The sequence below is a fragment of the Miscanthus floridulus genome, chromosome 12, assembly GCF_019320115.1.
Source record: "Miscanthus floridulus cultivar M001 chromosome 12, ASM1932011v1, whole genome shotgun sequence".
Lineage (NCBI taxonomy): Eukaryota > Viridiplantae > Streptophyta > Magnoliopsida > Poales > Poaceae > Miscanthus > Miscanthus floridulus.
In genome coordinates this window covers 46,133,631-46,149,161 of record NC_089591.1, presented here as the reverse complement: position 1 = coordinate 46,149,161, position 15,531 = coordinate 46,133,631, and the positions used below count along the sequence as shown (strand labels likewise).

At 57.0% G+C, this 15,531-nt stretch overlaps 1 protein-coding gene across 1 annotated transcript; it reads right to left on the bottom strand.

The window, feature by feature from the left end:
• Positions 1-14,649: 14,649 nt before the first annotated feature.
• LOC136495803 (uncharacterized) lies at positions 14,650-15,033 on the bottom strand. The gene has a single exon (XM_066491629.1). The coding sequence runs from the start codon at positions 15,031-15,033 to the stop codon at positions 14,650-14,652; it is 384 nt and encodes a 127-aa protein (XP_066347726.1).
• Positions 15,034-15,531: the final 498 nt, after the last annotated feature.

The window sequence follows — 15,531 nt, the reverse complement described above, 5'->3', positions numbered from 1 at the left end:
TCGTCCACTGCGGCCGCCGTGCCACGCTCTCCATCGGCGACGTCAAGGGCATGTACATGGGCCAGCTCGTCTACTGCGGGCGCCGTGCCACGCTCTCCACCGGCGACATCTTCGCTGGATCCTCGAAGGTGCCACCATCTATGACGCCTCCGCCGGAGCGTCCGGGGACTACGCCATCGTCGTCAGCCGCAACCCCGGTAGCAACGCCACCGTCATGACGTCTGGGGACTACGCCATCATCCCCAGCCATAACCCTGACAACGGCGTAGGGGCAGGAAACGCCTCCCGCCAAGGGAGGAGCACAGCGAACGACGACGCAGTCAACGACGTACGACGCCCACCGGCGCCTCCTTTCCTTTGGCAGCAGCGACTCCTCAGCAAGGGCTGCGTGCACCATCTCATCTACATTGGATAACCTCCGGCTTGACATCACGCACCAGAATCACGAGCAAGTTTGTAAGTTCTCTATCTCTCTCTCTGGCATTACTCTTCATCACTCAGGAACCACCGCGACGCACGGACGCGTTTGGCAGAAAGGAAGAAGAAGGAGAGATAGCGGCTCGGAGGCAGAAGGGGAGGTGGGATGAGAGCTCCTCTCCCCCTCCCTATTTAAAGAGGAGGCGCAGTAACTAAGGAAAGGCGAAAGGTCGGACGAAAAACCCTCTCCCTTCCCCTTTTTTAATACGCAATCAATGCTGATTGATATCTGAGGGGACACGCCAGAGGTGACGGGACGAACCCCGGTCTACGAAGCGTCCCTCTTTGGTCAAACTAAACACTGCCTGGGTATGGCCCGCCACTGACCCGCTCCGGACGCGGCAATTAAGGCGCCCACATAGGCAGACAACTTTTTCGCCTCCCCATGCAGGACCACGGACGACTCGATGACGGGACCCTTCAGATCTCCTGGGTCGACCATTCGGCCCAGAAGACACGACGAACAAACAACCAAAGAAAGATAAGCCTCTCAGCTTTCACATTTTATGCGTTAAAATTTGTTCGCAAGATTCCGACCCCGTCAAATAGCAGGGGCGCGAACATCACTCGGGGGCTGTCGAGGATGACTACCAATCTAGACATCCTCTTCACCCGACCCCTCCGTACGCTTGAAACTAAGGGCGCGATATACAGGCACAAAGCTTTGAGTAAAACTGGACGAACTAGCAAACCCTACGCCCCGATAGCTACGATGTTTCTGTTCACCAGAAAAATCATGCTCAAACGCCTCTCGCGTCTCTAGTTTCGACGTCCGCCTTTCTCAAAGAAGGGATTGGAGGGATCCGCCTACAGCTGTCAGGTTGCCCAAGCTAATCGAACAGCTCGGATCGTCACCGAGACACAAAAACGAAGAATGGCAATTCTTACGCAGGTTTTTCCAACCTCGTCTCAAATGTCAGGACCCGAACCCCTCTGATAGGAGCTTTTCCGCCACTCATACCACCAAGGTAACGTCACCACCTTTATTTTCAATTAAACCTTGCATTCGAAACATTTCATATGCAGAAAATTGCATCCCAATGATTCGTGTCGCATCACGAAACGGCTGTCGCCTTATCCGATATAGGCAACCACAGGATGAGGTTCGAAGGTCGGCCCGCGAAGGGCTCGAGGCCGCCTCATGCCGAACAGAGCTAGGGAGAGATAACCGAGACGAGCCCCAGCGGCCCTGCTCGACCCCGCTCAGAAGCAAACCGGGACGTCTCAACCTTCTCTCGTTCGATTCTAACCTCGAGCCAAACCCACAGAATCTCCATCGAGGAGAGGCCATCGGGCCCCCTAAGCTTATCGAACGACTCAGGCATCTGCCGGGAGGCGGGTTAAGAAGTTGTGGAGTGCCACCAGAGGGCTCTGCCGACCCCATCAGCAAATGATGGACCCGGATTCCACACGAACGTACCCGTTAGCGAGCTCATTGAGCACGGTACTCAAGCCATCGAGGCAAGTGTCGTTCACTCAGCCCCTCCGATTGCGAAAACCGAGGACGGGGTAACACGTAAATAACGACCGACCCCTATCAGACCCTAACAAGGCTCGGGGGCTCGGGCCAAACAATGCAGGGACAAAAGGCCCACCTTGCCGAGCCCATAGAGTCCCCAGTTGGGATTTCTGTTGGAAGACAGGGCGGGGATTATTGCGATGACATCCATTGACACCGAAACCACGATTCTGGTCTCCAGTAACACCCGACCCCAGGCAGGTGCAGGGGTCGGACCTTACTCGGGGGCTGTTAAGGTATAGCTACCTCCTCAATCCCCTCACATTATAATCAGCGGCATAATTCAGAGGAACATATTGGTAAGACCGTAAAAAATCAAATCGCAAAAAATCAAATGAAACGAAATTAAGACGCAAAAGCACGAAAGGCGTCCAGACTCGAAAAATACCGACACTTGTCCACATATTACATATAAGCTATTCTCAAAATTGTTCGACTAATTACTCCCGCGAAGGGAGAACCATTTCTTTCAGACTGTCTGCCAGGTTCTTCGCAAGGGGAGCGACCATCTTCTCCATTTCCTCCAGCTCTTCATCCTCGTAGGTGGACGGAAAGCCTTCGCTCATCACCCTCAGGTTTATTTCCTTCTCATAATGGGCGTGGGCGACGGTGAAGGCCTGGGTAATCCCGGCGTGAAAGGCACTCTCCTCAAGTTGGCCCACCCGAGCCGTGATACCTCCGACACGAGCCGCGAGCGGGCTGGTCTCCACAGGCTCTATCACATTCAGGGCATTAAGGACCACCCCGACCGCAGCTTGTAGAAGATCATGCTCATCGCTCTCCGCCTGAAGGGCCCTGCGCGTATAGGCAGCCTCTTTCTCTAGCTTGGCGGCGACGTTCTCGGCACTCAACTTTCCTTTCACCGCTGTCATCAAGCTCCGCTCGGAGAGAGCGGACCACCTCGACGTCCTCAGTCCACCTTCTGCTGGAGGGCTGTGGCCCTACTCTCGGCCTTCTGCCGGAGGTCCCGCTCCATCTCCAGCTCCTTCAGGATTTCGCCGGCCTTCTCATTGGCCGCGGCATTCCTCTGCAGCAGCTCGTCTCGCTCTTTTTGGAGTTTGGCAATCTCCTCTCCATCCAGTTTAGACCTCGCCGACAGGTCCTCGAACATCCCGTGCGCCTCCTCCGCATCCTGACGCGCCTGGGCCTCCCGCTCCTGGACGATGGCAAGCTGGGCGGCCATGTTTGCTCGCAGCCGGGCCTCCTCGGAGAGGCGATCCCGCTCCGCCTTCTGCTCGCGGAGGAATTGGGATTTTTTCCGGCTACGAGCAACAAGAATCTGAAGAAGAAGACTGATATCAGAAATGCGAGAACCCACAAACACACGAAGAAAGAAAAAAGAAAGTCCAGAAAATACCTGAGAGGTAGGGATAACGATCTCACGGAGGGCTCCTCTGGCCTGGTCCAGGGCGTTCAGCATGGTCGAAATCCCGATGTCAAGACCCTCTCGCTCCATACTCTCGAATGATCATCGAGCGAGAAAAGAGCCGACGTCGGGTCCTGAGCAGCCATCCACTGGAGCGGCGGCTCCCCTCGCGCAGGGGAGCGGCTTCCTCCCAACAAAGGGGCTGGTGGCGGCTCCCTCCTGACCCTATGCGGCACCACCGCCGCACTCAAGGACCCTCCGGCTAGACCCTCCTCCGTCTGGACCGCTTCGGGCGCCACAGGCGGATCCACATGGGCACCTGGCGGCGCGGATTGCACCACGCCCTCAGGTGCCACCATGACCGTGCCTGGCTGATCTTGGCTCGGCGCAGTCACGATCACCGGTGGCATACGGTCCTCGGCCGGCTCTTCCACGCCCGCCACGGAAGAAGCCGCTCGCTCAGTAGCCTCCGCGGGCGTGGGAGCCACCATGGACGCCGTCGGTTCGGCCAACGCGGCCCCAACGTCGGCACCACCCCTGCCCGAAACAGGGGTAACTCCAGGCGACGCCGCCTGTCCCACTTGAAGGGCGAGGCTCTTCTTGGGCGCCAGCCCCAGGGGGTGACCCGTCCGCAAGAACCTACACAAAGGTAATAACCGTTAAGTCAAAATAAAAATAGAAGAAAACAGAGGAGTCAAGAGCTTACGTTGACGTCCTCGGCCGGCGGAAGCGTTTTGGGGACGGATCCCTAGACCCCTGCCCTGACTCATCCGGGTGGGACCGTTTCATGCCTGCCCCCTGCTCCGGGGCAGGGCGGTTCGTCTCGTCGGGCGCGGCGCCGGAGTCGCTCCCCCCCATCGTCTTGTTGGGCGCGGCACCGGAGCCGTCCCCCTCCCTCGTCTCACGGGGCGCAGCACTGGAACTGCTCCCCTCCATCACATCACGAGGCGCGGCACCAAAGCCGAGCGCGGCTCTAGTACCACCCCCCTCCACGATCGCCTCAGGGTCGGCGACAGCAAGCCCGGCGTCCCCCATCCACCGATTCTCGGCCGGCACGCCGTGCGAAGCGGCGGACTCGCCGGCCTCCACTGACCTCATTGATTCACTTCCCTCTGCGTGAAAAGCGAAAGGCCCCTGCACTGGGTGGGTGGCCACTTGTCAGCGTTTCCTCATCCTGCCAGGACGCCCCAATCCACGTCGACGGCTACCTCGTCGTCGTCGTCATCATCATCATCATCGTCGTCATCCTCACTACTCACGTCCTCTCCCCGGTCCCGTGCCTCCTGCTTCAGCCGTTTCGCCTTCTTCATCTCCTCCTTTGCTTTCTTGTCCCGCTCGGCCGCGAGTCGATTCGCCGCCGCCACAGCCCTGTCCTTCGGCAGTGGAGCCGGACTATCCTTGAAGACTAGCCCCCTCGGCTAGCCCCAACATCACAAAAGCAAGTATTAAAAAAGGGAGATTCAGGAGAAAGAAAGGAGTGCAGGAGAAGAGGGCTTACGAATTCAAAGAACCCAGGCTCCGGCCGCATTGGGGGATGCCCGGGCACCGGATACACGATGTCAAGGACCATGCCGGCAGAATCCTTCGTCGGCTCCGTCGCCTCCTTGACACGCTGCGCCACTTCCGAATAAGGGAGCGCCTCGTCAACGAGCACCGTCCCCTCGAACGATATCCCTGGCATCATCCGATGCAGGGGAAGCACACGCGCCATCAGTGGCGCCACCCTCCTCGCGTGGTAGGCACCGATAATCCCCGACCCCTTTACACCCCGACCCTTCAGGGCATGGAGGGCGGAGAGAAGGTCGGAGATGTGCTTCTTGTCTTTAGCCTGGACGCCCCAGCCCCATGACGCCGGAGCATCCACAATAAGACGTCCGGTGTACTTCGGTAGGGGGGCACTCGCATCATCCCTAACATAAAACCATTGCGAATGCCATCCCTTGTTGGATGTGGCCAGACGCATGTACGGGTAACCCTTCGATCGGGTATGGCGCAGGTGAATGCTGGCACACCCCATCGGTGCGTCTACTTCTTTCCCCCCAATCTTCCTCTTCGACAGACTAACGCTAAAGAAATACCGCCACAGATCAAAATGGGGATCGATCCCTAGGAAACCCTCGCACAGGGCAACAAACGCTGCCATATGCTGTATCCCATTGGGAGTTAGATGCTGCAGCTCTACCTCATAGTAATCTAATAGCCCCCGAAGGAATCTATGCGCGGGTACCCCGAATCCCCGCTCATGGAAGAGGGCAAAAGAGACGACATACCCTTCAGGCGGCACCGGCTCACCCTCGTCGCCAGGAAGCAACCACTCCTGGATGGTAGATTGTGGGCGGAGAAGGCCACGACGAACGAGGCCCTCCAGACGCCGGGAAGAGATGCTTGATCTGCCCCACAACTCCATTGAGGCAGTAGGGGGGAAGGGCAGGCGCGAGCTTAACGGCGGCTAGAACACGAACGCAGGCCGGTCGACGGTGGCGATGCGGGCGTGAGGAGCTGGGAAGATTGGCGGCGGATGTCTCAGAACGCAAAGGAAGGGGAGCGAAATACGGGACCCTGGGGGCGAACCCCGCGGTTTTATAGGGGGCGACGGACACGAGAAGGGCAACCGTCCGCCTCGATCTCCGGGCCTGCCACGCGCGCCCCCGCGTCACGTCGCGGGACACGCGCCCGCAGTCCCTATCTTCTCATCCCAAAAATCTCGGCGGACGGTTCGCCTTCCCCAAGCGAATCCGGACTCTCTACCCACCGGGGAAGCGCAAGCCACAAAGGTCTGTTTCTTTTCTCTTTGGCCCACCTAGGGCCCAGCAACTCGCCGGCCGGCCCAACTAAGAAGGAATCCACGAACAATCCGCCATCAGGGGCAGAAGCACCAGTTAGGACAGCCACGAGTCAGTCCCCAGCGAACGGGACGCCACGGCCCACTCGGAAAAACACCCAGTTGATGTAAAACTAAGTCCTTCAGCCTTACCCACGAAGGGGCCGGTACAAACCCCCGGGCAACTCAACTCGAGTCACCCGGGGGCTCGGGGGCTACACCCATCGGGTGCGCTCGTGCGCACCCTCCGGCAAATTAGTTTCAACGAAATCAAAAAACACCCTCCAGGCGGTTCTACCTGAATCACCTAGAGTCACGGGGGCTACTGTCGGGGACCTAATACCAGGGTACCCCAGGGGATGGAACCGATAACCACCAAATGTAAAAAACTTCTGGACGCATAAGGGCGCCATGTCATCCCTTGTTCGAATGACAGGAGTTCGGTTCCGCCTCGCCCGACACCTTTGGGACGGGCTCGGTCTCGCCCGAGGGCCGAGGGATAAACTCCGTCTCGTCCAACGCCTTGAGGACGGGCTCGGTCCCGCCCGAGGGCTGAGGGATGAGTTCCGTCTCGCCCGATCCCGGAGGGGTGGGGTCAGCCTCACCCGACGCCTTTGTGGGATAACCCTGCCTCGCCCCAAAGGCTCAAGGCTAATCTCCGTCTCGCCCGACGCCTATAGGGCGGGCTCGGTCTCGCCCGAAGGCTAAGGGATAGATTCCGCCTCGCCCGATCCCGGAGGGATAGGGTTAGTCTCGCCCAAGAGATAGGGACTGGCCTCCGTCTCACCCGACGGCCCAGAACGAGCCTCGCCCTGATCGATATCTATCCCTCATAACGATGGGTACAGGACGAGACAAGACGTTCGGGTCAACCATGGCTCCAACGACCATACCCTGCGCCCTGACAGGAAAAGAACTGCCAGGGAACGACAGGACTGATGCTTTAGACCCTTCCGGGCGCCGCAGAGCCCAAAAGGTATTACAGGTGCGTGCACCTCACTCTGTAGAGTTGTAGGCGCCGCCTTCAGCTCTGGGACACGGAACCCAACGAAGATATACGACAACCGCTACACTCCAAGAACGGATTTGCTATCTCCACGAACGACGGATACTCCGTCACCGCGCTGTGGACCCGAGGGAGCGGGGGGGGCCCTCTTCCCGACCCCTCAGGTCCTCCAAGTCAGAGAGCCTTGGCCACGGCGCTACACCGGACCCCGACCCCGAATTCTCCCAACAGGAATCATGGGAACCAGAAGGCATGTGGAGCAAGGCTGGGGGGAGGCCCCTAAGTCAAAACCACTGTACTACAGCCCATACCCTGGGGGCAGCATGCTATGACTAATCTGACATCCTACAGAGATATTGACAACATCGTAAGCACTTATCTTCCTTCGCACTCATCAGAATGGGGGACCTGACCAGGTAGACATGAGCCACAAGGCTAAGTAGAGTACGCATCCTGGAGCCCTCACCCTTGTAAAGCCAGCCCCTTCATCTATAAAAGGGGAAGCACATCCTCCATCAAAGGGACGGAAAAAATAGGACTGAACAATAGAACACATTCACACACATTTAAGCAGCTACGAAGCTCTTGACCACCTTTCAATCCTTCGATCAGAGACTTGGGACCAGTCCCTCTCTCGGCAGTTTGTATCCCTTACTACAGATCGTTTACGGTGCTAATAACACAAGCAGCAACAAACTGGACGTAGGGACGTTCCGCTCGAACCAGTATAAATTCTGTGTCCTTTAGCGTACCATCCGAGCCTAACGCGCATTACTATAAATTTACTTGCTGGTGCTTGTACAAAACACCGACACCAGGCCACCCTCGGTGGGCGCGAGCAGTGACACCTCCGGTGAGCTATTATTGGGTAAGTCCAAGTGGAGGCCCATGCCCCATTCGATAGGGGTCAGCTGGTGGTCCAGAGACGCACTCCAAAAGTACCAGAGGGCTTCTCTAGTGGGTCCTAGGGCCATTCGATTGGCCCCAGGGGCTTGGTGCCTCCCTACGGTGGGATCCCATTCAGAGACTTCCCTGCTGGTCTCGGACATGACTTAGGGCATCCCAAGCAGTCGCTTGCTTGGGCCTCAGCCATGTACGGGCTTGCCCATAGTCATCCCTGACTCTATTTATCCTAGGGTGGCTATCGAGACCTTTGGGGGCCCAGCCTTCGAACCCCTGGACCGTAATGGGCTTGGTGCCCAGTTCCTTAGCCTAAAAGGAATTAGGTGGGGGATATTCCCCTCCCATCGACTGACAATGGCGGGTGCGCCTTTTGAGGTGGTTTCTTGGGGAGACAGAATGGCGCTTGCCATCGCTGCGGTCAGATGCGACGCGATGTCTATGGATGGGACATTACTGTGCGTGCGTGGTTAATGAGGAAAAGATGGACGCGTGGGCATTTTAATTGGATCCGGATTAACTGCGCCAGATCTGAGGGAAACTTCCCCGGTTTTGTCGCCCGTCCATTTTGCCCCCTTCCCTCATAAATACGTGACGAGCCTCACCCCTCCCTTCCTTACTTTGCCTGCATATGTTCGACCTTTCTGCCCTCGAGCGGTTTGCTAAGAACAGAGAGCGCCGGGGAGAAGAAGGGAGAAGGGGGAGGAAGAGAGAGAGAGATAGCGAGAGCTCGCCTTACCACCGTAGCCACATTCTTCATCGCTCCCGTGGCCAGCAGTGCTGTCATCCTCTAGGTGGATCCTTGGGGTACGTCCAATGTGTCCGTGGTGACGCTACAGTCACTTGTCGACGATGGCCTCCTCCGCTCGGTTACTGACCCAACTAGACCAGAGTGGATTGCTCCAGGGGCCAAGCCAGAGCTAAGGCCATGCGATGGCTACATTGTGAGCTTTGTGGCCTTCCACGAGCGTGGTCTTGGCCTGCCAGTGGACCGGTTCATGCGGGCGCTCCTGCACTACTATGATGTGGAGCTCCACAACTTCAACCCCAACTCCATCGTGCAAGCTGCCATCTTCGTCACTATCTACGAGGGGTACCTGGGCATTGCTCCCCACTAGGAGCTGTGGCTCCACCTCTTTTGGGCAGGGCTCACCACCAAGCCGATGGGCACGATGGGCACACGGAAGGCGATGAGGGCCAGCGGCTGCACTCTCGAAGTGCGCCAAGACCGACAGCTCCTCTACATCCCGGCCTAGCTCGCGTCGTCCAACCGTTGCTGGTACAACAACTAGTTCTACCTCTGCAACGATGATGGCAGGCTTCCCCCCTATACCGAGCGGGTCATGGAGAGCTAGCCAGAGAAGTGGAGGTATGGTGTCCTAGTGGTTGATCAGCCCAAGTTGTGGCCGCTCCTAGAGGCGCTGGAGAGGCCGCGTAGCCATGACCTTATGGTGGCTATGGTTGTGGTAGCCTTCCACCACCGGAGGGTGCTACCGCTGATGGCTCGGTGGTAGTGCCTATTCGAGATGACACTGGACGAGCCGATCGAAGGTGTCCAAATGTCCATCGTCACCCTCTTCGACGAGGAGATTCTACATCGGGTGAGAGAGATGGTGGGGGGGTGGCTGAGGAGTAGTGGACTGTCCTCATTCCTGATGTGCCCATCGTGGGGGTACCTCTCTCTAGTAAGTCACGCGCCGCTATGGCCCCTGAGGCCTCCTTGCTCCTTGCGTTTTCCTTTTCCCTTATTGGCGTTCGCTGTTCCTATAGGGATGAGGGATGTGCGAGCCTCCATGCCACCCATTCCTAAGGACATAGAGCAGCGGGCGGTGAACAGGGCACATGCTGAGGCACTGAAGAAGCGAAAGGACAACAAGGAGGCAAGGCACAAGAGGAAGAACCTTGAGCACGAAGAGCTAAAGAAACGTCACTGGCAGTAGAGGCATGATGGTTTCCCGGTGGAGCCATCTCCGTCACCGTCGTTGTCGGATTCTTCAAGCGATGATGATGAGAGCGAGGTGGGGCAGGGCACCTTGGACCATCTCCCTGACATCAGGGGGATAGTGCCTGGGGCATTGGCGAGTAGCCCAGCATTCCCAGGAGGTGGAGGATAGGACGCCTCGGGGCCAGCGATCGCCCGCCCTAGGGCTGAGGCCGACATGCCTGAGGCACAGGCACTAGGGAAGCGCACCGTCAGCCCGGTGGGCTCAATGGTGGGGGTGGAGTAGGTGATGGTGGAGGTGACTCAACCACCTCCACAAAGGGTCGAGGGGGCATCGGAGTCCAGTGAGGGCCGGCCAGCACCAGCGGATACAGAGGCTGTGCCACCGCCGCCGCCACCGCTGTTGTAGAGGACGAGGGACACAGTGTAGAAGTGGTTGTGTCCCCATTCGAGGTAAGTGTTTTGTCAGTGGAGTTGCAGCATTTCCCGCTCCTTCTTTGGCCGTATGCTAACCCTATGAGCGCTTTGTCTTCAGCCGAAAGCGTCAGGCGGAAGTGCTTGCTTTGGCGCCACGTAAGGTGCTCAAGGTGAGCACCAGCTCCCCCACCCAATGGGGTGGTGGAGGCACAAGCTGCCATAGAGCGTGGCGCGGTGTCGGCCAGGGCCGACCTGAAGGAGCCGGCCACCCAAGGAGAGGCTATCGAGGTGGCCAGAATGCAAGCGGGGGAGGAGGCTCCTATGCCCCCGCGAGGCCGAGGCCTACGCGTCAGATGAAGCCAAGGCACCCCCAGTCACTGAGGCCATCGAGGGCGAGGCTGAGGCCCCTAGAACCTCTGAGGTTGGGGCTCCTAGGACCACCGAGGCCGAGGTGGCGGTGGCTGGCGTGGGCGCGGCGAAGCCGGCGGCCCAGGATATGGAGACTGTGGGGGTATTAACCCCTATACCCTTATGGCTAGGCTTGGGTCAGCCCAGACCAAGGGGTCTGGCCCACTAGAAGACGACGCATGGCCTGGCCAATCTGTTCGGAGTCCCATGCAAGGAATCAAGACAGATTTGGAGATCAAGCAAGATCCTAGTCGGTTAGAATAGGAATCCTTATCCGGCCACCTATAGCAATTGTAACTGGTTAGGATTTGTTTCCAGATCTGTAACCCTACCCCCCAGACTATATAAGGTGGGCAGGGGACCCCTCTAAAAAACATCTCTCATTGACATATAGCAATACAATCAGACGCAAGACGTAGGTATTATGCCTTCATGGCGGCCGAACCTGGATAAAACCTCATGTCTGTCTTGTGTCACCCTCTTGTTTGTAGCTTGCGCATCTATCTGCTGACAATCTACTACCTTGGGCATACCCCTAGGTAGACTGCCGACCATATTTCATCGATAGAGATAGAGGCAGGGCAAGCTATAGTACCGCCCTTGGTCCAAGACCTGCCGCTGTCGTAGGGAAGCGCCTGAGAGGTGGAGGTCCATTCGATCTCCTCTGATGATACTTCTTGGGGAAAGGAGGTGGCAGACGCTAAGGCGGCCAGTACCGTGGAGTAGCTAGCTCTGACCTTGGGCGAGGGGAGCTCAGCTCTTGTTCGGGTACAACCCGAGCCCTGCGGGTGGGATAGCCCGCGTGTCTTGTGGTAGAGCCAGGATGACCCTGAGGGGGAGCCTCTGTTCGCCCTCAAGGACGCAGCCAAGGGGGGCGCTAGGGCTCCTTCGAGCAATTCCGCTAGCTGGCGGAGCGATCGCTGTGGACAGTGTTGTCCGTCATGGCTGATGATCTATCCGGCGTCGCCTAGGTGCGCTCTTTCTTTTTTCGTGCTATGTCATCTTTTCTCGAGTTTTCTCGTAGTGCTTGATGTTTGTTCTACCTATCCAGGAGCTTATGGCCCGGTCCCTTAGGAAGTCATTGTTCCTCTAGTGGGAGAGGGGCGTCTAGGACCAGCTTCGATAGCAGAAGGACCTGCTCGCCAATGCCAACAAGCTTCTATCGGCGTGGAGCGCAGAGGTGGAGGACCTCCACCATCACTATGCTGACATGAAGGCCGAGGTAGCCATGGCTCGGGAGCAGGCCACCCCTTTGGTGGCACGGATCAAGGAGCTGGAGGAGGAGTTGACCTGGGTGGTCGGCGAGCGGGACACCTTCAGGTCCTAGGCCGAACAAGCGGAGGTCTCTGCCAAGGCCATCGCCGGGCAGCTGGGGGTGGAGCAGGGCGCGCACCTACTGATGAAAGGTGCCTTGGCGGAGGCCCTCAAGGTGGTCAAGGCCTCTTGGGTTGAGGTCCAAAGCTAGAAAGAGAAAGCCGAGGGTGAGTCCCATAGGCCTTTGCCCTTGTTTGGTTTATTTCCTTTTGTGCTTTACCCCATCCCATTTGTCTTGGCATAGGGTTGGAGAAGGAGGTCTCCCGAGCAGCTAAGGCCTCCATTGAAGTGCAGGCAGTGCTCGAGGCCAAGATCCGGGAGCACAACGCGCTGCAAAGCATTGCCCATACCACCTGCGAGGCCCTGGAGGTTGGGGGGTTGAGCCAAGCAGCTCCCTCAAGAGCCATTTGATCACGTTGAGCGGCTGAGTCCACGAGTGGCTCCAGGGGGGCACTACACATGGGCATCAAGCGCGCCCTGGCCATTGTCTCCTCGCACTACGCTGGCATCGACCTCAAGGTCATCAGCGACGGTTATGTCTTGGCTAAGGATGACGAGGAGGCTGTGGACGAGGTCATGAAGCTGACAGAGGCGGCTAAGGCCCCAGGCATGGTGCTGGCCAAGCTGTTCAAAGAGGAGATGGTTCCTCCTACGCCGACCGCCGATGCTGGTGACCCTGAGTTCTAACCTGGGCTAAAGGGGCCATGTAAATGGAATAGGATTATTATTGTACTGTAACGCTTGTGGTCATTGAGGCCTTTTTTTAAAGTACTTATGCGTCTATGCTTTTTAATTGTTTTTTATTGTATTTCCGAGCCTCTGCCCTCTGTCTCGTCTTTGAACATATCAGTTGCAAGAAACTTCCTCGGAGCCTAAGCTGCCCCTCAGGCAAAAGGTGGTGAGGGAGTTGCCATAGCCTAGAGGCGTAGGCCGTCTCGCGGCTCGGCCAGCCTTTTGGCCCTGAGACAGACTTTCGGTCCTTAGGTTTTTTACAATCGATTTGTCAGAGCATGCTAGAGAGTTTGGCATAGAAATTATTTTGAAAAACTACTAAAATGGTGCCTGGGACTTAGGGGGGGTTCCCCCCTTCTAGCCCCCAAGGGAGGCTCGGTTCTGTAGAGGTAGAGCTGAGTCTTGTTCGAGCCCCGCGGTGGGCACCTCTGCAGATGCAGAGCCGAGTCTCCCTTGTAGTGTTATCGTAATGCTGATCCCCCATTGATAGGTTCGGGGGGTTTCTCGAAAAATTAGGATAACTAAAGAACACTTCTTTATTGTATTTTGAGAAAGAATGTATACAATGCTTGGAAATTTAAGGGTAGAAGCAACGTAGCTGTTCTATGTTCCAAGCGTTGGTGAGGATTTTGCCCTTCTCGTTGGCTAGCTTGTAGGTCCTGGGCTTTAGCACTTGGGCAACGATGTACGACCCTTCCCATGGTGGGGTTAGCTTGTGGCGGCCCTTGTTGCTTTGCCTCAGTCTTAGCACCAGGTCGCCCCCCTTTAGGTCTCGGCCTCGAATGCGCTGGGCTTGATAGCATCGTAGGGCTTGCTAGTACTTGTTCGAGTGTAGCAGCGCAATGTCTTGGGCTTCCTCTAGTTGGTCGAGGGCGTCCTCGTGAGCAGTGTGGTTGCTTTGCTCGTTGTAGGTTTGTAGCCTCGGGGAACCATACTCTAAGTCAGTGGGGAGGATGGCCTCGGCTCCATAGACCAGGAAGAACGGTGTGAACCTTATGGCTCGGCTCGGAGTGTTCCTTAGGCTCCAGATGACCAATGGAAGTTTGGCAAGCCATTTCTTGCAAAATTTCTTCAACTGGTCATATATTCTTGGCTTGGGGCCTTGTAGGATCATGTCGTTGGCATGTTCTACTTGGCCGTTTGTCCTAGGGTGTCCTATAGCCGACCAGGCCACACAGATGTGGTGGTTGTCGCAGAACGTTAGGAACTTGTGGCCGGTGAATTGTGTCTCATTGTCAGTGATGATGGTGTTTGGAACCTCAAACCTGTGGATGATATCAGTGAAGAACATCACCACTTGCTCGGATTTGATTCGATTGATTGGATGAGCCTTGATCCACTTAGAGAACTTATCGATCGCTACCAGCAAATGAGTATAGCCCCCGAGGGCCTTCTGTAGAGGCCCAACCATGTCGAGCCTGCACATGGCTAATGGCCATGTAATGGGGATGGTTTGGAGGTCTTGGGCCAGGAGGTGCGTCTACCGCGCATAGTACTGACATCCCTCGTAGGAGCATACCAGCTTGGTGGCGTCAGCAACTGCCATCGGCCAGTAGAACCCTTGGCGGAAGGCATTTCCGATGAGCATCTGAGGCGCTGCATGGTGCTTGTAGGCTCCTACGTGCAAGTCCCAAAGTAGGGCTTGGCCTGCCTCGGTGGTGATGCATCATTGGAGGACGCCAGATGGGCTTCACTTGTACAACTCATTGTCACTAAGGACGTAAGTTTTGGCTCATCACACAAGTCGTCAGGCTTTGGTCCTGTCTGTAGGAAGCTCTCCTTGAACAAGGTAATCAAGGAACAGGACTCGCCAGTCCATGCCCTGGTTGGCCTCAGGAGGCTCCACGTTGATTTCCATGACCTTGGGCTCGGTCGAAGGGGTCTCGGTGACAGAGGGGGCCTCGGGCCCTGCAGTGGGCTTGACCGGTGGGCCCTCTACCACCGCCGAGGCGTAGTCGATGGAAGGCTTGTGGAGGTCTCTAGCGAAGATGTTCGGGGGGACCAGGGCCTGTGCCAATGCCATCTTGGCTAGTTCGTTCGTGGCCTCATTGAATTTTCGTGGAATGTGGTTGAGTTTGAGACCGTCGAACTTGTCTTCTAGGCGACGCACCAACTTGCAGTACGCCTCCATTTTGGGGTCATGGCAGTTTGACTCCTTCATCACTTGATCAATGATGAGCTACGAATCGCCCCATATGTCGAGATGTCATACTCCAAGTTCGATGGCGATCTGCAAGCCGTTGACGAGGGCTTCGTACTCAGCTACGTTGTTGGAGGCGGCAAAGTGGAGCCGAATCATGTAGCGCATGTGTACTCCAAGGGGTGAGATGAAGAGCAGACCCATGCATGCCCCGGTCTTCATCAGAGACATGTCAAAGTACATGGTTCAGCATTCCGCCTAGATTTGAGCAGGTGGCAGTTGGGTGTCGGTCCACTCAGCCACAAAATCGGCCAAGACCTGGGATTTAATTGCTTTCCAAGGTGCAAAAGATAGGGCTTTCCCCCATGAGTTCCACAGCCCACTTGGCTATTCTACCCGAGGCCTCTCGGTTCTGGATTATCCCCCCTAGGGGGAAAGACGACACCATAGTCACCAGGTGGGACTCGAAGTAGTGACACAGCTTGCATC